The following is a 27,241-nucleotide window of genomic DNA, read 5'->3' on the forward strand; positions in this document are numbered from 1 at the left end:
TATATATAAATATATATATATTCTTTTCCAGTTCTTGGAGTGGTTACAACTTTAGTCTACAAGGCATCCTAAGGGCACTTCCTGGCTCTAGCGATAAAGTCCATCAAATTGTGGAGAGAAGCAAAGGGAATATCATTGAGGGAGAAGAACCGAACAGTTTCCTATCTTGTATAATATCATTTAACAAGTCGACACCTCTGAAAACTATAATTGTTGTTTCTGAGACCAGATATTTTCTCCCTATGTTCCAGGAGGGCAAACGTTCATCTTGTTCATTTGCTGTGTGCAGAGGTGCCACAGTGTGATTTTTCCCTTTTTGGTGGATAAGTATTTGCTTCCAAATAGTTTGGACTGTATGATACAATATCCTATGCATCATTTTTTGTTGGTTTGTTTAAAGGGAGATTAAAAGAGTTTTGCTTTTTTCTTCATGTCGTTGCGTCTCCAGAGAGGTAACTTGTCAAACTCCTGTATCGTCATGCCAAATATATCTTGAAAAACTTCAGGTGCTAAGTGACGCTTTAAAAAAAGAAAAGAAAAAAAAAAAAAAGAGGAGAAAAGCCAATGGTCAGTCAAAGCCAAAGAGACACAACAGGCAATAGGAGGGCCTTAGGGATTTCATGTCACAGTGCAAGAGCCACTGCAGGAATTAATAACGCTTTGGCAATACATATATCCAAGTCCTCATGAACTCGGGTGCACAAAGAATCAATACAATTTCACAATTCATTAAGTCTAACAAGTTTACAAAGGAAATCAGGAGAACTATTTCAGCTGCTGAATAAGCAAGGGACAGAAAAGTAATTTGGCTGAAGTTGCCCCATGAGCAGTGATAGACTAGAGAACAAAACCAGCTCCTGCACACCCCTGTCCCAGGCTTTAGCTGGTCACCTCTGCTTGCATATGGAAGTTCAGACAGAGAGTGGGTTTCAGGAAAGCTTTGCAGAAGGGCTGCAGGCTGACATGCCACATTTGCTGTTCTGAGAAGGAAGATGCCTGGCCAGACTGACTGTCCAGCACATTTCTCTACTCCTAATGAAACACTTTTTGGTGCTTTCTTATGCACAAATTACTTCTTATTCTGCCACTTTAGAGTGCACTGGAGGAGGAAAGCCTCTCCCTGTGGCACTAATGGAACACAGCATTGAATTCTGATTAGTTATCATATATCTACTAGTCTAAAAACGTGCACAAATGGTTACTTATCCAAATTTTTGTGGCCCCTTCCATTCATCTCTACAGAAGATTAACTAACTATAAATGGCTTAAGCATCCCCAGCCTTCGTCTGGGCTGCTTAAGTCTTCCTAATCCACAAAGTTGTAAACAATTTTTATTTGTTGGCAGAGATTTAAACCCTCATACTTTTGGATATCAGCCAGTCTAACTCACTCACAGAAGTCATGAATAAGTAAAAGAAAGTTAGGCTTTCGGCCCTCAAGGGTGACTCTTAGCTAAGAGATGATCCAAGATCAAACAAAGTATTGCTCCATTTCCATGTGGATCTTACAACTATAAAACAGTTCACCAGTTTTGGGCTTTTTACTAATTTACAAGTATAAAATGAATTGCTTGAAAACATAACAGGGTTGTGAGAAGCTCAGTCCATGAGCAGGGACACAAGAGATGAGGGGCTCCTGGCCCAGGGCTGTTCATGGAGATGTGTTTGCTTCCTCCCTGCCTGACTGCCCGCTCAGTGCTGAGAAATCCACCCAGCCCAAAAGGTGCCCCCACTTCAGTGCTTGAGCCTTCATGTGTGCAACAACAAACAACTTCAGCAGGAATTTAGGAACTTGCTTCTCTTACCTCAAGCCTGGTTCTGTCTACATCTTTTAGTATTTTATTTCGCCCTCTGTTGGTCACCATGAGCATTTCATATGGAAAAATCTGTTAACAATGTATAAAAGGGGGAAAAAGAGATGCATTTATATTGCAAAGCAGAAAGAACACAATATGTCTCATTTTCATAACCACACAAATAGTTATTTTATTTTTTCAGAGGAAATCACAGCTCTTTTTTCTTTCCTTTTTATTCCTAAAGTTGCAGGAAAGCCACTATGTACTTGCCCACTCCACTTGCCCATTTTTATGGTGCTTATAATCAGCAGCAGAGTTCTCTCTCGTCATTATAGTTTCTTATCCATCAAAGTTTATTAAAGTAAATGTGTTTGTTACTCATTGGTTTAACTGATGGCTGCCAAAGCGGAGACAGCTCAAAGGAAGCAGACAATTGGTGGACTTTTAAAAGATGAAACAGATGAAAGTACATTAAAAATCAGCAACTCCAAATAAGCATGATATACATTCGAGGGGGCATTGCACTCAATAGAATCCATCATACAATTTTCTTTGCTTTGTCGGATAGTTAAAGAATTCAAACAACTACCCACTGTGCTTGCTGGCTGTGTCGTACGTACATGGATTAAAGCAGATAATTTTGTAGACATATTTGTCCTATGCACCTTCACCTGCTTCAGAAGCGTATGTGTCCAGCTCATATCTCATTAACATTTCCCTTGATTTGCTTTTCTACTGCAAAGAATGTCCAGAACTTACACATTTCAGTTATTAGCTAGCAATCAATTCCTGAATGAACAAATAATCTTATTTTATGTGTACAGGTTCTTTGTCTGAAGTAAAATGTTTACTGTCAGTGGGTCTCAAATCAGTCTAATCCAATGGAAACAATGCTGCTTAGAAAGGATTTCAGAAAACCAAGTGCCTTAAAATCAGTTTCTGGAATCATCCCTGGCAAATAAAATTCTGGTTTAGGATTTTTTTCGTTTGGCAGACACTTCCATCAGTGCCTGGAATGACCTAGGAGAGGTCACGTTCCATCTGACAGAGACCCTCTGTAGCCCTTCTCACTGCATGTCTCTGCCGAGTAGGGAAACAGCATCCCCAGGTCCCCACCCAACCCCTACTGAAGTCAAGGAAGATTTTCTGCTGACTTCGGTGGCCATTGGCTCAGCCTGTACTGTTATGTAGGGACTTGTTTTACTTGCCCACTGGGAACAAGACTGAGACCACCAAAACTCTCCTGGAGAGATAGCTGAGGTACTATCAAATGCTATTAATTCAATTATCTTAACATTAGAAGAAATTCAATCTAATCAACTTTTGTGCAGCACTAGGTAATTAAGTTCCATTGACTTCCATTGTCAACAATTATCCCAATGAACTTTTCAGAAATATAATAAATAAGATTCAGGCATCAATGAACACACCACTGAGTTTATTGTAGGTAGTAATAATTTAAATAATGTGTGCTTACATACCAATTGTAAGATGATTCTTAGGAGATTCTGACATTGTCACAATTGTACAATTAAGTATATACTTTAAATTACATTGTTTATGTTTGATACTGGAAACGGCTACCATATACAGCATTATAGGAAACTAAATTGTAACTTTTCATATTAAAACAGGCAGAGTTTATGTCAAGATCTATGGTCATAAGTACAGTTTATATTTAGATATTCACAACAAGGCATGTCTCAATCTGGGGTGGCAGGATGCACAAATTCTGTCCTTTCTGGAAAACCATTTGGTAAGATTTGGTCATTCTCAAGTTTGCTAATTTTCACATGCTTCACACTGACTTTGATTTGTCTTCTTTTACTTTATCAGGCTAAGTTAGTGCTGGACCATTGACACGAATAAAAATAGTGCCAATTCACACAGGCCGAGGGTCTGGGATCACCTTTATAAACATCAACAGAAAGTGATCTATTATCTCATAAAATTCCCATAAACTTTATCACTAGTAATACTGACAGAATTTGTCACCCAAACTAACATTCCAAATCTCTGAGTGTATCAACAGCAGTGGTGTCTGTAAGAATTTCTATTGCACTGAAAGAGAAATTATTTGGAATAAAACGTAGAACCTCAGAAGTTGGGGATGTCCCCAAGGTGTTATTTATATAATATATAAAACCATTTGTTAATATACATTGCACAGGTGCCTCAGCTTATAAAGCTAGGGTTATTGCCTTGTACAGTTTGTCTGGAGGTGACTCGGAAGCACAAGTAGTAATCGGTTTGCAAAACGAGCTCCTCACTTAACTGCAGAAATGCCGATCCTTGTAACTTTGGCAAAATCATGATTTCTTGGAAGGTTCCCCAGCAATAGAGTAAGTTTTAAGACTTAAACCACAGCACTGGTTAAACCCCCTCTATATAAACGTTCATGTTTAACTCAGCCATCTCTAGACATAGCTGACGTCGCCTCTTTTTCCAATTAATCTCCTGAAGAATTTCTTATATAGGGAATTCAACACTGAAATGTGCCAGGCTAGCAGTGCTGGGAGCTATAAAACAGGTCCAGACAGATTTGTAGGTATCTACCTTCCAATTTGAAACAAAGATCCATGTATTTCATTAATTTTTAAACTAAGATAGCCTCAAAAGTGCGTTGTGAGCCACAGTATTATGCATCACTTTTCTAACCTGACGGATCTGCAACTTTCCCAACAAGTTTGGTGTGCTGTTTAGGCTAGTAACCAGCTACTAAGCATCTTCAGTATCTTCATTTTGTCTCTACAGAAGCCTCCTTAACCCAAGAAGCAGCCCTGGGCTACCTTCAGCCTGACAGAGGACTAACATCAGTAACAGGCAAAGTCTACAACAACGGGAGAGGTTTGGCACATAAGGAGCAGGGTCTGAGGTGAGGTAAAGAAAAACAAGGGAACTAAGACATTTCCCATATTTTATCTGCATTTCACAGTCAAATCTTCACTGTCTTGAAGGAAAGTGAATAACGTCTGCACTTGCCTTTGGCTCCAACATGTTAGGCATAGATACTCCTCTGTCCATTCTCATTCCAGGGACATGACCATCCGGAAGGGACTGCATCAGATACAGGTATACATCAGACACACAGGTTACACACACAGAGGGTAAAGGCACTCAAGTAGCGGTGAAAACAAAGGTGAATCTGCCCTGAGACTCCCTTCAAGTCTTAGCATTTAGTCTTATCATACACATCATCATTCCCTGGCTACTGTTCCCTAGTTCTCTGAGGCATGCAGAGGGATCCTTCGATTCTCTCTGCCACCACAGCCTCCTGTCCCTGCCCAGGCTGGTGACTGCTCCCAATATCACGTCCCAGGTGGACGTGGGGCCCCAAGAGGGTGGTGGGCCCTTTCCCACCCCAGTGACTAGGTAGAGTTCTTCTCTGGACAAATACGCAGAAGCATTAATTAAGATCCCACCCAAGAGTGTACATTACTCCTACACCTCTTCCCTTTTGCCACTTACTGCGTCAGCTGAGGGGTTTTTTTTTTGGTCTCTACAATGGGAATTTTTTACTATGAACACAAACGGAGAGTGCAAAAAGGTGCTGTTTTGACACAGGTACTGTTCCTAATGAAACGTTTTGAGCACAACACATGGACAATTCCTCTCTCCTTCAATAATTTATGCTCTTTCCAATCATCATGATTTTGATACACCGTTAACAAAATTATCAAAGTAATCAAATCCTTTCTGAAATTGTCATTTCATATTGCGATTGTGCTGAGGAGTCAGCCAGACTCAAACCATTCTGGAAAAACCCCTGCAGACAGGATTTGGAGTAAAAGGGTTTATATTTGCAAGCACACCTCTTATTGGCTCATATGTGATGGCAGCACTGTAGAAAACTATGGAACAGCCATCTCGTCTGGAGAGTAAATTCCAGGGTAAAAATGAGGAGTTCAAGGCTCCTGCCATGGGAGAAAATTGCCTCCAGAAGAGACTTTGTATAGGTCTCTGAGGTCAGTACTAGAGAGGCTGGAAATAAATCCACCCTCAGCTGTCCAGAGAGGACTGTTACAGACAACTCATATATGAACAGACTGGTTTTACAGAGCAAGTCACAGAACTGGTGTGAGCTGTCTCAACCCAGCTCGGAGGAGGTAACAGGGAGGAATCTGAGGCTGTGCCTGGTTTTCATTGATAAGAATCTACATTAGTGATTATGCTTAAACATGCAGGAAAATCAAAGCTATTTTCTTAAGAAACCCTTCCCTGTAGCAAAATTCAGACTTCAACAAGAAAGTAGATGCTTTTAGTTCTGTTGTCAGTTGATTGATGAAAACCCGTACTCTACCTGGAAATCTGAAAAGCAAAAGAGAAATCTCATCAGATTTTGAGTGTGGAAGAACAGGAATCAGTCACAATCTACCAGATAATCCTTGTGCCTTCTGGTCTACGTGACTTTTTCAAAATCCCAATTCTCTAAGACCAGCAATCTTGCTGCTTTTGGACTCAGTTTGTAGAGTCAAACGCTCCAGATACTTTTATTTCAAGCAGCTTTCTCATACAGGAAAATCAAGTTACTTTGGAAATATTAAGAGACACAGAACCACAATCACGTGAATAAACACCCAACTGTAATTCAAATGTTTAGAGCAGGATTCACCTCACTTAACCTCTGCCAAAAGGTAGCTGTCTAGATTTCACAGAATCACAGAATTGTTGAGGCTGGAAAAGACCTCTGAGATTATCAAGTCCAGCCTATGACTCAACACCAGTCTGTAAAAAGACACAAGCACCAATGGAAGATGCCTGATCGCAGGGTATCTAAGGCAGTTCAGATCAATCTCACTCAGGAGATAACTAGCCACCTCTCTCTCTCACCTCAAACTATTTCAGAACATTAACTCTCAAAGTTTCACAACTTTTACAAATATTAATTTAAATTTTCATTAGGCAATGACCGACATCAGATCTAGCTCAAAGTCAGAACAAAAATCATAAGCAGCAATGAGGATTAGAAGGCGTTATCCTCCTCCTTTCACTGTGGCCCATTCTTTCAGACTGGGCAGTGGATAGCAATTTTCAGAGAAAGAAAACAACTCAGGACAGAACTCAGTACATATTCCTCATAATATACACATTAGCTGCTTTCCATTTGCACCAATGCTAAAGCAGTCCCTTGCCATAAACAAACATCAGCTCCATATAGTGGATTTTGCAAAATAAACCCAAACTTTTTAATAGGTTATTTCCAGAGTTCGAGTTAATTGTTAAGTTTACGACAGTAATTTAAAATGTAGAGCAAATACAAAACAATCACATCCATAACCTTAAAATGAAACAGTAGAAATGATCAAACATTGTAACATGTTCAGTGATGAAGTGGCATGTAAAAAGGCTCCTCAGTCTTACCTCTAACACCACCACTCACATCCCCATAACTGTTGTACTGACCGAAATCTGTAGATACCGGCTGTAACGGGAGAAGAGGGACATGCACATAAATTCACTGTTCATGATTTGACAAGCAGGTTGGTATATGGGGACAAATAAACTGCTTTAAGTCTTTTATTTCTTCCCTTAATTTTCACAATGCTTTTTGCATTGCTGGCTTTCTTTTATAACAATGTAGTTTGGGGGAAGGGAAATTAGGTCATGTCTGACTTCAGATAGTCTTAAGAAACCTTGATCAAACTGAAAATCCAATGCAACTATTGTGAAATTAAATACCATGGATAATTAAAGTCACCTTTCACTTCTCGAAATCACCATCTCCTTACCCTGTGAAGTCCATTTTTTCCATAACCAGGGAGAGAAGAGGTTTTGGAGGCTGAAGCATGTGCTGTTGAAAGAGGAAGGGAAAAATCTTTTACTGGAAAAAATCCCACAGAAAGTCAGAAGAACATTTGAGGAATCAAGCAGCGTAAAAAACACAGCTAAAAGAGCTAAGAACATACATAACCAACTGAGACACACAGCGGCTTTAAGAAACAAAGATTTCAGCCCCAAACTTGAGAGGCCCATGACAGGGAGGTTGGATTAAATGATCTCTAAGGTCCCTTCCAGCCCAGGCCATTCTATGATTCAATGATTAAACTCAACACAACCTTCCCTACATTCTGTTACATTACATGCAGCTTTATCGTGCCATGGGGGGAGGCCATGAGGAAGGGACACTGTGATTTTGTCAGGCTCGAAATCCAAGTGGTCTCTGCTGAGTTGAAAGTAATGCTCAGGTATCAGACAACAGAGCAAAACAACTTTTTTGTTCTTAGTTAAAGTCTTGCTGTGCATCTTATGATGAGACCAAGATAAAGGGCAAGGAGAGCCCAAGATCCACAGTATTTGACTGGACAGGTTCCCTGTTTAGTCTTCCATGCAGGTCCATTCAATTCCACTCTCTGTAGTAGCACACACACTGATTATTTATCATTATACCCTCTGAACTTTTCATGAATTTCCTTTCTATCCTTCCTACTGCAAGTATTATTGCACTCATGCTCCCAGCTTCTGCTGCTGCCCAAGCCAGGATACATATGATGAGCACACTCCATTCTCTCTGTATTCACTATTCAGCTTGTCATTTTTTGCTACAAAGGAGAAAAGGCCATTAGTTTTGGTCCTGCAATACCGTAAAACAAATGTTTTGATACTGACTTCAACATTAAGACCATAAATAGAGGCAACATACTTATACAACAGGGAACATAAGGAAATCTTAGTTTGCTTGGCAGCTACTTCCAGCAGATAACTCCAAAGAGACTCATCTTGCCCCTTCTTGGCTCGAAGCACAGCTGCTACGTTAGAATGATCAGCGGATGAAGAGACTGAAATAAAACCCTCAAATCCTTCTCTGGAGATCTGAGAAGGCCACAGATGTACTATCAAAATGCACAAAGAGGCCAAGAATCTTAGCCACCAGTTGACCGAAGTTGGCTGCTGTGCTTTTGCTCCCCAAACACACCGAATCAAAATGTCAAGGCAAGGCCAAAACACTCGCTGTGTTTGGAATGTGCAGCCCCACTAGTAAATCTCGCTGATTTTCTTTCCCTGGGAGGAGAGACTAAACCGTGACAGGAACTACCAGTTCAAGCAAAACATGTTACTGTAATTAAATAACACAGCCTGTTAGCAGGTGTGATGTGACAGTCATTGAATATTTTACCTCACTCCTTATCTATTTTAGAAAATCCTTCTCCTCAGAATTGCCTGAAAATCCTCAACCTCGTATTTCTTCTAATCAAAAAACCAACTGCAACACTCCTCCTCTCACCAAAACCAGCTAGCGAATTAGGCCACTCTTTACTGCACACACACATGTCAAGTGGTCTTCCCAGTGGTCTCTCTTTTGGAAGATCGTTTGGTATACGTGTATGTTGTGTTCATTATTCACTGTTCATTATTAGCTTTACATGCCTACAGGAATTACCTGGAGAATCATAACGACTGGCCGAAAGGGCTGACCTATCGCGACTCTCCTTCTCCATCTCTTCTTTCAATATCAATTGTCCCAGACCAGAGTTGAGCTACAAACGACAATTATAAACAAAAAACATCAGAAAAAGAAAGCTGATCAAGGCATTAGCAGAAATTGCTTACATAAAACAAAGGGGCAGGTTTTGGACAGAAAAAGAATGAAAACAAGCTTATAACCACCTTCATGAGCTGTTCCTCCTGCAGCTGCCGGCGTCTCTGTAGCTCCTCGTCATCTTCCTCTCTTCCACTTGATCTGCGTCTCATGTCAGCTCCTGCTTCCACAAAACCACAGCACACAGAGAGCTCTGTATATCAGTCCAACCGCAGCTTGAAGATTTCAGTGCCAGTTCAAAGTACTGGTCAGTTTGATTTACTTAATAAACAAAGCAGTATTTTCTTGCAGACTCAAGACTTTTTCAAAACTCACTCTTAATAAAATTCACTTCGATAGCTTGCCCTATGGCCATCAGGCTTCTTATACAATTAACAAGAAGTTAAACTGCACATGAGTTCCAAAGCAACAAACAGCCCTGGACACAAAAGCCATGAATCAACGTAATAGAAAAAAGGAGCTCAGATTGTTCATTCCAGAAACATGAGGTTTAATGGCAGAAGGAACTGTGTCCGTGGCTGAAAACGTAAAGTCTGATTTACATTTATACTTTCATCTAGACTCAGAAAAGCAAATCTGAATTAACAGTTCAAATAGAAAATTAAACTACATTAATCTCCTAAATGGACACTCAAGGAAGGCATTATTTTTAGTCTGAAATAAAGCAAACTGACTTGATTCATTGGATAAAGCTAAAACTAATGAAGACAAGTGTTGGACATTTTAGTTTCTTTTTACTGAATAATCTTTTTTTTTCTTGAAAAAGAAAAATATAGACTACTAAGAAATAGTCTAATTTGGACACCAGGACACTTGCGTGAATACACAGAATATGATATTGCTGCATTTAGACAGCAGTTGTATTTTTTCCTGCACAAGCTATATCTCAATATAGTTGTTCACCAACCCTATGCTAGACAAACTCAGTGTTTTATTTGAACGAAACTGAAGTATCAGAAGGTTTATATCAATTAAATGTACAGTACAGTAATGTTAAATTGATACTAATATTAAGAAAGACAAAAAGTTACAGAGAAATTATTTTTTTTGTATTTAATTATTTAATTTTTGCTTGTTGTCTCCAGTTTTTGCAAGACTTTTCAGTACCAGAGCAGTAATACTTAATTTTTTTTGACAGCTGATCTCATTTAGCCCTGTAAGCAAAATATCACCTTCAGAAAAACACTCCTTCACAGAAACCTGAAACAGGCAACACCTTCAGTATTTCAGACACGACTTCATAAATGAATCAGGATAGGTATTTTATGCTACAGGGATCAACAAAAATAGAAAACAAAAAAATTTGAAAATGATGATGCACGTGATTTAAAGAAAATAAAATAAGATACCTTTAGGGCTACAACACAGAAGAAAAATACAAAGTCTGTAGAAACAGCAGCTCTGAAAATGAAGGACTTTTTCAGTCTGTTAATTGTTCCACTTCAGCCATTGCTTCTTGCCATGAAATGAGTCATGTGGTTGGAATCAATCATATTTTCAGTGGAACATTTGCTATTAGCTCAGGACTAAAAGATTAAATAGACAATAACTGAAAGAAGTCAGGCTTGTGTGATATTATTTAAGTTACTGCATAGGAGTTCACATAATTTTTCTATGAGTTAATATCTGTGCGATCAATTCCAAAGTCATTTAGCAAAACCTCTTCTACTCAGTACTATTTAATAGCTTTAAATTTACAGACACCCAGATGTCTTACCAGAAGAACCACACTTCATGGTGAACACCTGGAGTGGACACAATCTTCACTACATATTTTCACAGGTCCAGTATTAATCTGCTTTGGTTACCTGTACGTTTTAAGCCACATCATTTGTATCAACTGTTTTTTCGCGTACCTACGGCCGCAAGGGAGGGAGGACCTGGCCAGTGGTCCGTCTCAATCTTTGGTATCTCGTTGGGTGCTGGTGCATGAGCTGCTGGGAACTTGGAGGACTTGATGATATCCTCGGAGGACTTGCTCTGTGCTGCCAAGGCAGCTGCATCTAGATGGCAATCAGGGAACTTAGCTACGTAATCATCTACATCAATATAAAGGTCTTCCTTTATTTTAGCAAAATTTTATACTTCACAAGAAGAGAATTTTCAAAAGTAACCATTTTCATGTTTTGCTTTTCTAATTGAAATCTGAAGCAAAGTAATGTCTTTCTCTTGCTGATAGATTGGAATCAAATCTTCCTCTTCCCTCCCTCACCCCCACACCCAAAATAACCCCAAATCAGCTTTGGATTTTACTAGGGTTTCACAGTGTTAGAATGATTAGGCAAGAGTAAGAAAATTAAACCCACAGTATTTGCCATTATCTTCTAAGGAGAGCTGATTGTTAATGAAGATGTAAACAGATTTATGTATTGATCTGTTTTCCCTCAAGCACAAGGCAACAAATAGCTCAGAGGCACAGCATTAATTTTAACTCTACTGATGCTAATTATTTCCTATATTTTTGTGAAAAGCTGCAAAACAAAGAAGAATAAACCTGAAACAAATACATTTGTTTGACCAGTGGATTTTTTTTTCTGCTGCATGCCCTTACTTATTAGCATGCAGTAGTAGTAAAAGCAGGTGTGAATTCATTAATAAATACTAAAATTCATTCAGATCAATTTGGCAGGGAAATGCACTTGCAGTGGAATGAACTTCACCAACATAGTATCTCAGCATCCACTTAAGATTCAGTCTAAGCCAAAGTCTCATAAAAGGCTTGCATTATGGCTTTCACTTCTTGATATTAAAAAACTAAATCCAATAGGATTCAGCTTACATTAAAGCTAGCCTTAACTACATCTTATCTGCAAACTGTTATCTCCAATCACCTTCTCTTATATGAAGCTATTTTATAGCTATTGTATATATATTTATACTGGACTTTTTTCCCCTTTTCCCTTTTTTTTTTTAAAACAGAAAGACATCTATTAATGGAGTGAAGCACTGTGTTGCTCTTCCAAGATGTTCACGGTAGTTTAAGAACATCAGCATTAGATATCATTGGGAATTTTGAGCATTTTATGATTGGGAAACTCTAAGCATAATTGCATGTATGGTGGAAGCGGGTCAGAGTTTACAAAAGCATGACTTCAAACAGTACTTACGTATTAGAATTGGTGATGTCAGTGGTTAAACATTCACATGTTAATGGGAGGTGAGGAGATATATTAAAACCATAAAAATAAACAAAAATAATGTTAAGACTTTTTCCAAAATGAGCATATGGTTTGAAACTTAAAAGAAGAAAAAGAAAAAAAAATAAAACCACCAATGTAATACCACAGCAGTGTTACTTGCAATGCTCGCTCTCGACTATAGAATGGACATCCTGGCTTTTCCTAATCACCCCAGCTCCAGGGCTCTCAGCCCACTGTTTACCTAAACTCTGTGGTACTGTTAATTTGCTACATAACCCGAAATGCATTTAATTGGATAAATGGTCTGCAAAGGGATGCAAATCCCACGTCTTTAAAAAGTGGAGCAATTTGTCTTTCACCACATTACATAAACTCCTACTCAAAGCTTCCTCTTTGCAGCAGAAGGGCAGGACCTTGCTCTGCAGTACTAAAGACTGGCATGGCCGTGGGCTTCTGCCATCACTGTTATCTGAGACTTGCTATAACAACATCTACACCAAAAAGATTAGAGCACTAACACTGCTGTCCAACTCAAAATCCAAATACCTGGAAAAAAAGTACAGTTGTCGGTGATAAGCCACCTGTATCTTCCTCAGTAATTAAAGATTCTTATTTAAAGCCACAGGTACATTTGGAATTCCAGTCTGATAATAACATCTCCATCCTGGCTGTTGAAATACATTATTGTACTTTGTCTCTTTAAAATAAGGATATTCCATGAAGCCCCTGTAGAGAACTGTCTGCCGTTAATCAATTTTAAACATAATCAGTATCTATATTCTGGAAATATAAACCTAAAGATGTGAAATACAGGAAAGCACCATAATGCTAATGAGACAGCAAAATCCCAGTTAATGGCAATTCTGCCATTAATATCAATGTGGCCAAGATTTAAACCATATGATTCAAATGAAACAACATGCTTTAAAACATAATCACTCAGCAGGACATGCAATAACAGCTGTTTCAAGCTTGGACTACTAATGTTTTATGCTTACAAAGTAAAAACTGAACGCTTTTCACCAGTCTGCATGCCTTTTAATGTAGTTGACACTCCACTTTTGAAATAAAAAGGGAAAGATCATTTACCATGTTGTTTGTAGATGGGTGGTTTTCTGTAAATGTTGACACCTTGATCTGTGAAATTGAGAAACAGGAAAATGGGAATATGAAAACTACTTCAGTTGTAGATAAAGATAACTCCAACACTAAAACAACAGACAAACCAAATCAAGGATGTAGCACCAGAAAAAGCCAGAAAGCTATTTCTAGTATTATACAAAATCAGGTTGTTTGAAGAAAAGAAAACATAAGAACAAGTGAAAACAAAGACACGTGGCATGAAGTCCTTTGGAGCTGATTCTTTAACATGTGGATGCATCCAAGTCATGAACCATTAACATTAAACATTCAGAAGATTATCAGTGGAATAAAAGTTAGAGAAGAAATGCAAACAAGAAAGACGTATCAATGGTGAAGACACAAGCCATTTGGAGAAAATTATCCCAAATAACTTTTGAGGAAAATTGTGCTTCAGTCCTAGCAGCTCAATTTTCTTCCCAACTGACTGGCTGGATTGAGCAGAGGAGAGTCCAGTGAGCCTACAATTCACTTCAAAATACAGAGAACTTTAAGCACTGTGTTGAACAGTCAACAGCAGCTACACTTCAGTGGGTCAAAGGGATGTTTTATGCAGTATTAAGTACCACTAATTCTCAAACCACAAGGACAAATTTTATTTCTTTTTGTATTTTTTTAATGTAAGGCCCACCACTTGCACATTACCAATGTAAATCAGAATAAAACCACTTCTCAGAACTCTCATGCAGTAAATCTACAACATGTCTAAAAGATAGCATATTTTCACAAATAATAATCTAAGGCAGGAACGAGTTTGTTCTAAACTACCTTACCACCACTTCATATATTCAGCACAGCTACAAACACAAAAAATAACCCAAAATCAGTGTTGCAGTGCAAAAATCTGTAACAAAACTTCTTAGAAGACCAAAATGAGCTACTGGGAACTAGAAAATTAACACCAGAAACCCATTTTGCTACTTCGTGCTGCCTGAAAAGAGTTTTCAGCTACATTAGAATGAAAGATGAAAAAGCATTTCAGAAATACATGTTATGCGTCACAGATCCAATTAAAGCACCGCAGGAGATAACTTAGCCTTTGGCATTAAGGAAAGCTAACCCTAAAAATCTATTCAACAGAGGCAAATCTTACTCTGCAGAAGCCAACATCCTTGACTAAAGAGGCAAACTCACTGCACCCAAAGACACCGAGGTATTTCATTCTTGTTAGTGATCTGTTAGGGCTACTTGACCAGCAAGTGAGTATAAACATCACAAGGTAGTCATGCAGTATTTTTGCGCAGAACCAAACCAGAAAGCTGTAGGACAGGAGCACAGCTCCTTCTGCGGCTGCACCGTGCCAGCTGAAGAGGGCAGCTCTTCCGCCGTGCTAGAGAATATCTCTCAGAGCTACTCATGCGGGCGCGCTTCAGCTTACGCAAGTCACAGTGAGCCGAGTTAGCTTAAGCAGTTAAAACAGCGTAGCTCAGCCAAGCCAGGTCACGCTGACTGAAAGGGAAGTCCCCACAAACAGTTTATCTGCCAGCTCTGAGGAACAGAGGAGGAGCAGAAATCTCTGGCAGTGCAAGGAGAGGCTACACTGAAGGCGAGCTGAGGAATAACTCGTTTAGCTAGCACTGACGGAGTCAATGCATGCATGTCCACGACCCTAGGGACACACATCCTCATCCCATCAAAATCCAAGACAGGCAATCTTCTCAGAGGCTGGGAGAACTGTGCAGCTCATGTCAAAACAGAGACTGTGGACTGCAGGTCTCTCTAAGGACACCAAGCCGTTGCACAAACCAAGCAAAGAAACGTCTTCATGCCAAGGGAATACTAGACTAGAACTGCAAACACTGTACGCTAGAACTATACAAGACGGAAACAAGTCACTGCAATCTGAATGAACAACTGTAACAGCTCACTGCACATGAATCAAAACCAGCTGCTCCGAAGTTAGCACAGTTATGCTGGTGCAACTAGGAGAAAAATCAAGCCCTACGTAGCTCATATCCAGCTCACGGGCCATCAACACACTCTGAAAACCAAGGCATTCTGGAAGATCTGACCAACAGAATAGATAAAACCCACAGTGAATCTCCCCATTTCTTCACGCGCTAGTCTTCTCAGCAAGCCCAGGAGCAGTTCCAAATCCCGAGGGTGCCCCCCATGTTAAACAGTGTGAAACGATGGAGACAAGACAAAAGTTACAAAGGCTACATTCTACACTGTGACAGGACACCGAGAGACATACAGTGCCAGCTCCTACCTGGAACATGGAAATGTTTAGGGGCCTGAGCGTAAGTTGGAGTGAGAGGGCGGCTGTCGGGCCGGTAAGGGACAGGGGAGTTCCGACCGCTGGACGGCTCATTGCCTCCAATGAAAGAATGGAGAAAACAAAATGAGAAGAGGGAGAGCAATAAAAAAAAGAAAAGCAAGCCCAACCAAACCCAAACAAAACTGGTGGAATCGAAACCTTCAGGTAGAAAATAAAGTTGAACAAAAAATATAAATACAAACAATAACGAGAACTGGTAGGCCTGGTGACTTTTTTTTTTTTTTTGGTTTTCCTGATTCCTGCAGAGATAAAAATTCACGTTCAGGCTGGAGTTGAGGTTTGAGCAGCTCAGACTCATTCTGACGGCATGCAGGCAGGAGCTGTGTGCTTGCAGCTGGTGATTGGATCGGCAGCGTGGAAAAGAAGAATGGAAGGTTACTTGGCAATGACTTAGTACAGAGATTGGTATCTGGAGTTAAAAATTGCAGACACAGAGCACAGTAGTTGGTATGCAAACCGAAAATGAAACGAACTCCCAAGCAGGTAGAAGCAGATGCTGGCAGTTACTACAGTTCCCTAAACCAAAAGCATACAGAAGCTAGAGATGGAAAATAGCTGTTAGGTCACTTAGCCCATATCAAAAAGCCTAACTGTTCTTTACACCCTCTTTCATTGGTTTAGGTCTCTGGTAAGAAGTTTTTGATACGGCAAAACAATTTGCAAAGCAATGCAGCCCATCTGGTGGCTGTGCCACCCAAAATCTTGGTCAACGCCAAATTTGGCTCTGGTGACAAGGCTTCATGACTGCTGATCTAGCAAATCTGAATCTACGGTCTAAAAACTCAAGTTCACGTTTGCAAACCTTGTTTGTTCCACTTGAAGTATTCCTCTTACCAAAACCAACGTCATCCTTCCCCTCTATTCTGCCCTGGTGAGGCCACACCTGGAATACCGTGTCCAGTTTTGGGGTCCCCCGTTCAAGAGAGACAGGGAACTAATGGAGAGAGTCCAGCAGAGGGCCATGAAGCTGACTGGGAAACTGGAGCATCTCTCTTATGAGGAAGGGTTGAGAGAGCCAGGACTACTTAGCCTGGAGAAGAGAAGGCTGAGAGAAGACCTTATCAGTGTCTATAAATATCTAAAGGATGGGTGCAGGGATGATGGAGCCGGGTTCTTTTCGGTAGTGCCCAATGACAGAACAAGGGGCAACAGGCACTCGCTGGAACAAAGGAAGTTTCACTTAAATATCAGGGAAAACTTTACTGTGAGGGTGACAGAGCACTGGAACAGGCTGCCCAGGGACGCTGTGCAGTCTCCATCTCCAGATGTAATCCTGTGTAATGCGCCCTAGGAGATCCTGCTTTAGCGAAGGGCTTGAACTAGGTGATGTCTAGAGGTCCCTTCCAACTCCAACAATTCTGTGATTCTGTGACTATTCTTTGCCTCCTAACAATGCACCACAGCAATCCAACGACCCTGCAAGCCCCTGTGTCTGTCAGGGTGAGAGGGCCGTTGCAGAACATGCTGGCTGATCCTCATATATCAAGACTTAACAGCCAGATACCCAAACACATGACTGTATGTATACCGTAAAAGAATGTTGCTGCCTTTTACTTTGTGCCATTCATGCCAACTCGCATCAACAAAACCGTCCACGTAGGTGCTTAATTTACTTGGGTATGGGTGACCACAGTGAAAAGTAGGGGATAATCACAACCCTTCCATTCACACCTTCCTTCAGGTATGCACAAGCGCTTAAAAAACCTAGAAGAGTTGATTAAAAAAGACATAAGAGGGGGGACAAGTACAGGAGGGCTATAAAACACAACAAAAAAGAGACTGCGGGCCTCTTTTCAGTTACAGATTTCCTATGTCCCATCAGAGGACCCAAAACCTTGGAGTCAGCATACTTATTGATATATTTGGAGCTGGGGCAGTGAGTAAAGGGGAAGGAAAAAAGAAGCTTTCTTTCTACTTTACACAAAAGTTCCTATTACACTTGAATGGTCACTTGCCAATCATAAAAGGCACCAAAAGGGAGAAAAAAAAATAAGTTCTTTACAAACCTTGCTGAGAGAGATGTGCCCCAGAGGCCTCTGCCAGTATACAAGTTAATCCATCTGCATGCACGTGTTTTAGAAGTTTCTTACAGAGTTCAAGGGGCTTAGCTGTACAAAATTTGTCCAGAAGAACACATGTGCAAAATTCTCTATTTACTACTTGAATATTTCAGCCCTAAATGACATGATGCTTTTTCAATCACATGAGTTGATGGTGGTTTTCTGTTTTCGGTGCAGCGATGCTGAGCTTCTGGCCACATAACAGCAAGTGCTAGGTTTAGTAACTCTGAAAAGCAGTAGGAATTGTTAGTTACAACAGTACTGTCATATCTCAATCTATGGTCCTTTAGTCAGTAATTTCAATATTGTGTTCCATTTGTCCGGCATTTGAGATGCTGTAATGGTGAAACGGATAATTTGGTTAAGTTGATTTTACTCATATTTTGTTTCTACTGAGAAATTATGAGTTATTTTTCAGAAAAAAATTGTTTTATAGGAAAAAAATCAATATTGAGATGGCCTCAAGATATAGTTAATTCTAAAATTTGTAACTTTCATAGAGACGTGTCATTCTGCCTTTCTGCTTCCACCAGCAATTCAATGGAAAAGAAGAATCCAAAGGGATTTATTGACCTGCTGTCTTGTCACAACAGAGGAGTCACAAGTACATTTTACCTGTTGTGAATTCGTTGTCAAAATGTGGGCATATTCAGTTTACAGATCCTCTATCACCAACACTACAAACACAAGGAAGAAAGGCTTCTTACATCTCCTTCTTTATCTCACGTAGACATGACTGAGTATGCTCATATCCATAAACGTACGCTGGTTAATCTTGTATCTGGCACACAGATAATTGGTTTAGAGGGAACTAGTAATGTTGTATAGCGCATACGCTACCGAGCAGACAGTTAGCGTGGTATCATCCTGCACGTGTCGCTTTACAGATGGCTTTTACTTCCTGGGGTTCCTGTGCAGTCTCTCTCTTCCTAATGACCCCTATTAGCACTGACAAATGACTCTCCTTTACACTTCCTAGGATGGCAGTCTCATTCCCTGCAACCACAGCAGGAGGGAATGGTACATCTACTCAGATTCTCATTAGATGGTCCCTGAGGAACCCGCTCTCATAACGAGGCTTAAGTGCTTCACATGCAGCTGTGAAATCACCCACCATTTATGAAAGCCATGCCAACATCTGTGGAATGTGTGTATGCACAGAGGAGAGCAGAGCTGCCAGCCTGCATGTACCTGCCCCCCTAGGCACCACGGGCAGCCTGCTCGCAGGTGTACAGGGAAGTAGGGGCTGTGCATGCTCTGAATTTGGGGTCCTTGCTGTGCCTGCACAGGAAAGTCTCTCACTATCTCAGATATGCCATAACTAGTGTTAACTCAACAAAGCAACAAGAATGCTCCAGTTCTCCAACACTGTAGGAAAAACTAGCTCCCACAGCCCCGGCATGAAGGTGAATGTGCGTGTGTGTAGGTGGATGATGGATGTTAAGCGATAGTGTAGTAAGTAGTATATAAAAAACTCAATCACTTGAGCACAGCAGCCTCAGAAGTGAAATTCAGAGGCTCTTTTCTTTCATTCTGTTTGCTCCATCAGGTAGTTCCCATTTTCTGTAGCTCGATTTGTTAAGCAGGTTCCCCTAGCAGTCACGGATAATTGCTTGTCTATACACAGCACAGCGGAATGCAGCTTCCCGCTGCCTTCTGAAGTGTTCACCACTGGGCTTACTGTGTCATTCACAAGCTAAGTTCACAGAATCAGGCAAATAAACCCATATGCAACCAACTCTGAGCCTTCTGTCAACTTCAATTTAGCTGCTCTGCTTCTGAACAGACACAGGAAAAAGCCCCACAGCACCCTAAACCCTAAGTCCTACACAGGTTTTTTCAAACTACCGTTCAGCATCGTGTCCAGATGTGTAGCCCTTATTTCCAGTACAAAACTGAAAGTCATGAAACAGTCAAAGCGCGGCTGGCTTCCAGAGCAGAGCTTTCAGCTTCATACACAAAATCCTGGAAATAGTTATCACGCACAGAGAACATTTGATTTCAGAGAGCTGCCTCAGGGAAGGTAAGCGGAAACCTGTAAAAGGTTGGTCAGATTGAAGATGGTCAGATTCCTTACGGGAAGGTCTCTGAGCTGAAGAACATACATCGGTTTGGGGGTCTTTTTACATGGAAATATTAGACGGCCTTTGCAATATTCTTGAATGCCTCTGAAAAATTCTAAGCATGTGAGATGAAATTCTGGCTCTCAATGAGAGTTTTGTCTTTAACTTCAGTAGGGTCAAGGTTTCTTTCATTCATGGACTTGTTTTGATTCTTTCATAGCAAAGACAGTACTTTATTGAGACAAAACCAAATTCAGTGGAGACTCCAAATGAGATTAAATGAAGTCTAAGCTGATGCACATTACACCTTCTTCCAGTTCATTCAACATATATGTTACAACTGTAAACTCTAAGACTTTCTGAGGCATATTTAGCCTCTTCACTCCTCAAAGTTCTTTACATTTGGCCTCGTCTACAGGGCTTGAGCATTACGCTTGTTTAAGCATTATGTTCTATGAAAACACACTGAAACTGGTCTAAATGTCTCATTTTCTGGCTTGGCGATACAAAATAACATAGACATAATGTATCGTAGGCCACTTTCATTATTGTTATGCTGTTTGGAAATGATGCCCCTTTACTAAAGCAGTTTTGGCACGATCTATATTCTCTGACTCCTAAAGGAAATAAAAAAAAACAAACCCAAACCCAAACCTGCAGCTTTATGAAACTTATACCAAGTTCACCTTCCTGCTAAAAGTACAAGCGGCTTTGAAAAGTGCTGATCAAGAAAAAAGGAGACATGATGTCTCTTCTTTGAATCACTGCAAAGGTATCTATCACATCTAATTAACCCCAGAGAGTGCTATAGTTCTCCTTTCAGATATATTCACAAGGATCTAATTCCCCAGCAGACACAAAAATACTAGTAAAATAATACCAGTAAAATAATGCAGTTCTTCAAACTTTGAAAACTACAATATGAAAGGCAACCGCCTGCAGCTAAGAGATCAGGGAATTGCATTAAATGCAGCCAGTGCCAGAACAATCTCCTTTTTCTACCACACAGGCACAAAAAGGGGGTACTTGGACACATGTAGTATGCAAGGAGGACAAATGAAGAACCATGCGGGAAACCCAGATCAACCTTGTAAGGTGATAACAAAACACCTATTTATGAACAAGAAGTAGTGAAGAGGACAATCAATATAGTCCAACTGGAGTCCTCTCAACACTAGTCAAAGGTTTAAAGAAATACCACACAACCTCCCCAAATTATATAATAGGCAAGCTATGTAATCTCTTCCTATGATAACTCACCTACATGGTGTGATAGTAGAGAGGTTTATTTAACAAAAATATTACCAGTTCCTATAATCTTGTCTTTCCTTAAGTGCATATGCACTGTTAGTACATATATACATATATACATGATGTGTATTTTCAGACTGTACCTGATTAAAAACTGTTTCATCATATTCCTTTTATAGAATAAGCCAGAACTTGCTCTCATTTAGGGAACATTATGAACATTTGTTCATCTGATGTCTTGGGAGCACTTCGTTGATCACTCAACATGCTGGAAAAATTATAAAGGTCTTCAGGCTTTTTGACCTTTTGTACCTTTCAATACTTTGTAGTAATGGAAAGACAAAAATTTTTCCTAAGCTGTTTCGGTAGCTACTTATTCTTTACTTTAAATGAGTGTGAGAAATAATGATGATTTTTACGTAATATAAGTGTAACACAGGAACTTACTGTATCTTTGGTGGCTATATGGGAGAACCTTCTGTTATGACAGAGGTACACAAACACTGAACAGATCACTACCAAATCCTTCCACATTTGATGGTGTTAATATGATAACAGTCAAAACTTTTTCACTATGAGATTTGGAATTGTTTGATGGTCCTTCTCTGAAGCTTCTGCAGTGTTTCTTATGTCACCCATCCTGCTGGGACTGTGGACTTACCAATTCAATTCCCCATGGATCTTCTTCAAGCATCTAATGTCTGTACTTAGCTCCTCCAGCTACAGCCTCCCTTTCTGCTGTGCTACCCACCCATCCTAACATGCACTGAACAGTCAAATCCTCTTCAGAGTCACTGCTCTTCCCAGAAAGTACAGATGGGCAGCTACACTTTGCAGGGTGGCTTATCATTGGTGACACTATTTGTTGAGAAAACTTGCTTATGTTCTTTATTAACTACTGCTCTCCCAGTCTGCATGTCACCACGGAACTCTGCAACTCTATTTCATGTTTTCTTCCAGATTGTAACCAAAAATACCCTTAATCTGTGTACATTTTATAAATGTATGAGTTTGGCTCAATGCTCTCAAAGAACCTAGCTTGAGGTGTTGCAATGAAACACAAAACTGTATTTTTGGTTTTTTTAAATAGTTGTCTTCCCCCACGGGAAGAAAGAAACAAAAAGAAATGAAAACCACTTGAATTCCACATTAACCTAGGCATGAAAGTGAGGTCACCTTATGAAGCTGCTTCTTTCTGTTAATCAAATAGTAGAAGACTACTCTTTCAATCCAGCCATGTGAATTACAACATGTGAGTACCTGCTACTTTCCCCTTCTCTAATGTACCACAGTGTACACTACCACAGTGGTTTGAACTTGAGCTTTCAGGAGCTTTGCTGAATTATAACACGTAAATCCTGTCTAGGACTAAGATCTTTATGTAAAATTTTCAGAAAATTGTGGATTCCTACAATGTCTTGTGTGACATATCTGATAAAAGCCATACCCACTCCTTTGTCTACAGAGCCTGTAATCCTATCTGCCTTTTGTCCCGGTAACATATCTAATCCACATGCCACATAATTCTTTGAAATCTGAGGAAAAAAAAAAAGCATGGATTTCCAATAGTTCTTCTGATTTATCTGTTGAAGAAACTATTTTCTCAACAGAAAAAGAATGAAAATGCCACTTGAAAACATTAGTTTGGATTTACAGCAAAGAAATGTTGGAATTGCAACAGTGCATGCTGACATGAGCAGTATATCTATTTTTAAGGGTCCCAATCGTTTAAGTTTGCAGTGAGGTGTTTTTTAATAGTGACATAATAACAAAGTTGCAAGTGCATATTTATAAAAATAATTTAAGAAAAGGCAAAAGTAAAATTAGTAATAGTGATCTGAATGCTTGAAGAACTTAAGCGTTGAGATCTATTCACATTTCGTGAAAGTTCAAGGCAACAACTTTCTTGTAACTGTTTTTTATGATCTCTAGTTTATGGTTATCTACATTAATCAGTGGTGCCAGAAATAAAATCTGTGTTCAACTTTCTCAATTGCCTCTTTTGAGCTCTTGTAGGTGATACAAGCTGTGACCTTCTCCCTCAAGAGAAGAGATGGCACAGCCAGAGAGTGCTCCAATAGAAATAAAAGTAAAACCACACTCACAGAAAGCAAGAAACAGAACTAAAAGCTTACTGAGCTAAATGAGCTCCTTGAAGGGACACAATGAAAGAACAACCCTCCCCACCAAAATCAAACCACGGAAAATAATAGACTGAAAAAAAAGAAAAATTACCAAATCCTCAGGTAGTGTAAAACTCTGCAACTCTACTGCCTTCAGCAGAGTCTGATGATTTTCACTAGTTGAGGAGAGGCCTAGACATTTTAATTTTACTCTGTTGGGCACTAATTATTGCCAAAGACTAACGTCTCTGTTGCCATTGATCTTCATATCTGTTTTTTCTTTTTTCTCGATATTTTTGAACATCTCGCTCTCATCCAGGCAGTATTTGCAGTCAATTTTTAAAGGCATGTTTCAAGAATCCGCAAGTAGCAATTAAATTTGATATGCTAACTGCTGTAGTGATTTTTAAGTACTGCTTTAGAAAGAAGCTAAATTAGGTGCATATAGATTCTAAATAGTAAATGACAACGCTTTCCTTTAATTTCTCAATGTCTCTTCAACTAGGGCCCTTAGAAATGACATATTTCGTCCGAGAAAAGGACATTATGTCTATTCTACCGTAGTTTGATGCGTAACAGCACATTTCGAGGCATGCTCAGCTATACAGCCAACAACCACCTTACGGAGATACACCTTATTAGCTTTGACAGAAGGCTAATAAATCTCCAGCCTGGAGGGCGCTCCCTGGGGAGGCCTGGCTCCTTACCTTTGACATGGGGGATGAAGTGGTGTCGGAAGGGGGAGTTGGGGCGGGAGTCATGGTGAGAGGAGCTGAGACTGCTAGTGCGCAGGTATGACAACCGCTGCACACCAGTAGAGAGCAGCTCTGCGGCAGCAGGGAACCGGGGGGGCAGGACAAAATGAAAACAAAGAAAAACAATAAGAGAAAGGCAGGGAAGGAGGCTTCAAAGGAAGGAGATAAAAAAAAGGCATTGAGCAATTAGGATTCTGAAAAGAAGGAAGGAGAAAAAAAAAAGGTTAAAGACGTACCGAAGGGCTCATAGATACTAGACAAAATTACAGGAAGTATTAGAAAAGAGGCTTAGATTTGAACTGCATCACTAATTTAGCATAATGTTTATTGGCTTAATGAGCTTCTGATCTATGACTTGTTACCAAAAAGCAGCCTGCTACCAGCATGCAAACATCACGCACACTGACGTTCAATTAGTTAAGAAAGCAGCTGTTTTGAAAAGTGCCTGACCAAAAAATGTCAGTCAAGAGGCATGCAAGCTGTTTTTTATTGTTTTAAGACATTCCAAAAATGCTGCCAACACTAGCTATGGCACTGCAGGAAGAAAAGGCTGCAAACTTTTGCAAAACATGTGGCACTCAAATTTTTGAAGAACATATGCTGACAACGTCAACACAGTGGTTCACTTCTCTCTCAAGGGTCAGCTGAGAGCCAAAGAGAAGTTATCTGGGGCCACTGGGTTTATTCAGAGAGAAATTGTTCTTGCAAGTAACATGATAAGAAGGAGGAAAATGGTAAACATACACGTGCTATTATTTAACAGGAATAATTACTGTGGGAAACTTATGAAGTAGCATTAACAATTACCCCAAAGCAGGGTAGCAAAGATCAAAATTATGAGCTCCACAGAGTATCTTCTGTGTCATATGAGAAACAGGTGAGCCAAAGATGAGATCATCCGAACAGAGATAAGTTCGAACAAATATCTTCTCCGAGAATCCCCCAGGCTTCAAACTTTTGAAGATTTTACATTTGGATCCAAACTCTTGCTGGAGCCCATCCACCCATCACAAGAGTTACATAAACAGAGATTGCTTCTGGGGAAGGTCCTTGACTGAACACAGACAGTAAAACTCAAACACAGTGAAGTCTGGAATAGGGCCTGGATTTGTTCATATCCCTGATACAACTGAGACAAATGGAAAAATCCCCTCAAAATTGCCAGAATCAAGAGACAGAAGTTTGCAGCTTTTTCACGCTTCCAAGTCTCTTTCGGTTTCAGTTGTAACATCATCTTAAAACACAGGCATGTCAGAACTACGGATCGGATACAATTTGCTTCTGTCCCACCTCCCTTGGGCCCTTTAAATAAGGCATTCACTGACAGACACAATTAGCTGCTTTCAGCCCACCCCCACTAGGAAATGGCTACAGCATTCAAGTTCCACAGTGCCGGCTCTATTATAAATCTTTAATTTTGAAAATGCAGCTCCTATTGTATATGGGCTTTTGGCACGCCAACTGCTCAGCTGTAATCACCAAGGAAGATGAAGCTGCATGATTGTATCACTTAATTTAAAAACAGATCACAAAGATTTAATTCATTACCGCAAACAATGAAATCAGTCTTGAAAAGTCTTCAATGAATAGCATTTAGAGATACATTTTTATGCAATTTGGGTGTGGATGAACAGTTCATTTTCATATCTTGCTTTTATATATATAACCGGTAATTTTGAATGCACTGGGAACCTGAATGACCTGTACATTTTCTATACTGTATATAGAACTTGTACATCACTGCTAAATCAATAAATCAAAATTGTGTTTTTCAAATGTTCCCAGGCAATTGCCTATGCCTTTAATTCAGAAATCTACCTCATGAACCATGAGTTTATGCTTAAAACTATGACTAGCGATTTGGAACATTCGGAGATTTTGCTGCTGAATCTGGGATTCTATGGCTGCACCAAGGTTTAAATCCATTATTTTTTAGGTGGGAAGAATCCTATATTACTGATTTCTGGGTAGTCAAGCCATAACTTTTGTTTCCTATATGTGATACTTTTCCCAAATTCCAGAATGAAGTCTGCGTGACCCACTGCTGCAAGTTTTTGGTCACTTCCAGAAACACATAAGGATTTAAAAAATAATTTATCAGAAACAAAACCAGAAGATCCATAGTTACAACACAAGAAACATTCATCAGCAAAAGACTGCATCAATCGAGAACAAAAAAAACAGGTACGAAAGGAGATATTAAAATAAGCAAAAGTTTTTCAAACCTAAATTTTCACTGCTAAGAGAAACAAATGTTTCACTGTGCCAATAAGTGACAGCATGAAGAAACAACAGCTTTACGTATACTTGTAATGCAGTTGCCCTTACCAGGTCTGTGGAAATGCTGAGGGGAACGTGACATGGTGGGTGTGTAGCTATGACGACTGTACACTGGAGAATTAATGGAGCCCTGACTAGTAGACCTGTGAATCATGCGATCTCGAACGTCTTGATAACCCTGCAGAACAGAAGCATTCACTAATTAATGCTAGCGCACGTGACACAATTTTCAGCAGCACTTAACTGTAATGGATCTGAAGGCATCAGCAGAAGGCACTGAAATAACAATATCCCTTAAAGTTCTCAACCTACTTCATTATTGTTGTTCTCTAATGATCTGTTCCAAAGACTCAAATCCATTTTTGTAACCTGGGTCAGAGTTCAGTGTCGGAAAGTTCAAACTCCACCTGTAATTTCTATTAAATTCTAGATAATCCCAGATTTGCCGACATTGCTGTGACTCTATGAGGGAAGCTGCGTTCAGCACAGGTCTGTCCTGCAGCACGCTGCACAAGATACATGAGCTAGCCTTCAGCTAGGTAACGTGGAGACCAGCAAGAATTCAAAAGCTGCAGAACTCTATGGCTTAATTTACCATGTGTCTGGACTAGCTACATCAAAAGCTATTTAGTATCAAAAATAGACTTCCCTTGTATTTGAAATGTAATGCCTTGTTGTATAGTACAAATCAATTTACTTGATTCCTGCAGGGAAAAAGGCTATAAAAAATCCAACATTTAAAAGGCTGAACAAACAAACCTACCCTCCACCCCTCAAAGCCCCATGAAGCAAATTGAACCAGGTCAAAAAGAACAT

General features: G+C 39.8%; 1 protein-coding gene across 1 annotated transcript in view; it reads right to left on the bottom strand.

The window, feature by feature from the left end:
* ABLIM1 (actin binding LIM protein 1) overlaps positions 1–27,241 on the bottom strand; it is a gene marked incomplete at its 5' end in the record, with an annotated part of 99,960 nt that continues 72,719 nt past the window's right edge. The window contains 12 exons of the mRNA XM_009866770.1: positions 1–519; positions 1,805–1,885; positions 4,778–4,852; positions 6,096–6,103; positions 7,157–7,217; positions 7,525–7,586; positions 9,174–9,270; positions 9,401–9,492; positions 11,189–11,329; positions 13,562–13,609; positions 15,825–15,929; positions 26,474–26,603. Of these exons, the coding sequence (XP_009865072.1) occupies positions 406–519; positions 1,805–1,885; positions 4,778–4,852; positions 6,096–6,103; positions 7,157–7,217; positions 7,525–7,586; positions 9,174–9,270; positions 9,401–9,492; positions 11,189–11,329; positions 13,562–13,609; positions 15,825–15,929; positions 26,474–26,603 (1,014 nt within the window). The remainder of the gene's footprint in view (positions 520–1,804; positions 1,886–4,777; positions 4,853–6,095; positions 6,104–7,156; positions 7,218–7,524; positions 7,587–9,173; positions 9,271–9,400; positions 9,493–11,188; positions 11,330–13,561; positions 13,610–15,824; positions 15,930–26,473; positions 26,604–27,241) is intronic.

The sequence above is a fragment of the Apaloderma vittatum genome, unplaced genomic scaffold (assembly GCF_000703405.1).
Source record: "Apaloderma vittatum isolate BGI_N311 unplaced genomic scaffold, ASM70340v1 scaffold22033, whole genome shotgun sequence".
In the NCBI taxonomy this organism is placed as follows: Eukaryota; Metazoa; Chordata; class Aves; order Trogoniformes; family Trogonidae; genus Apaloderma; species Apaloderma vittatum.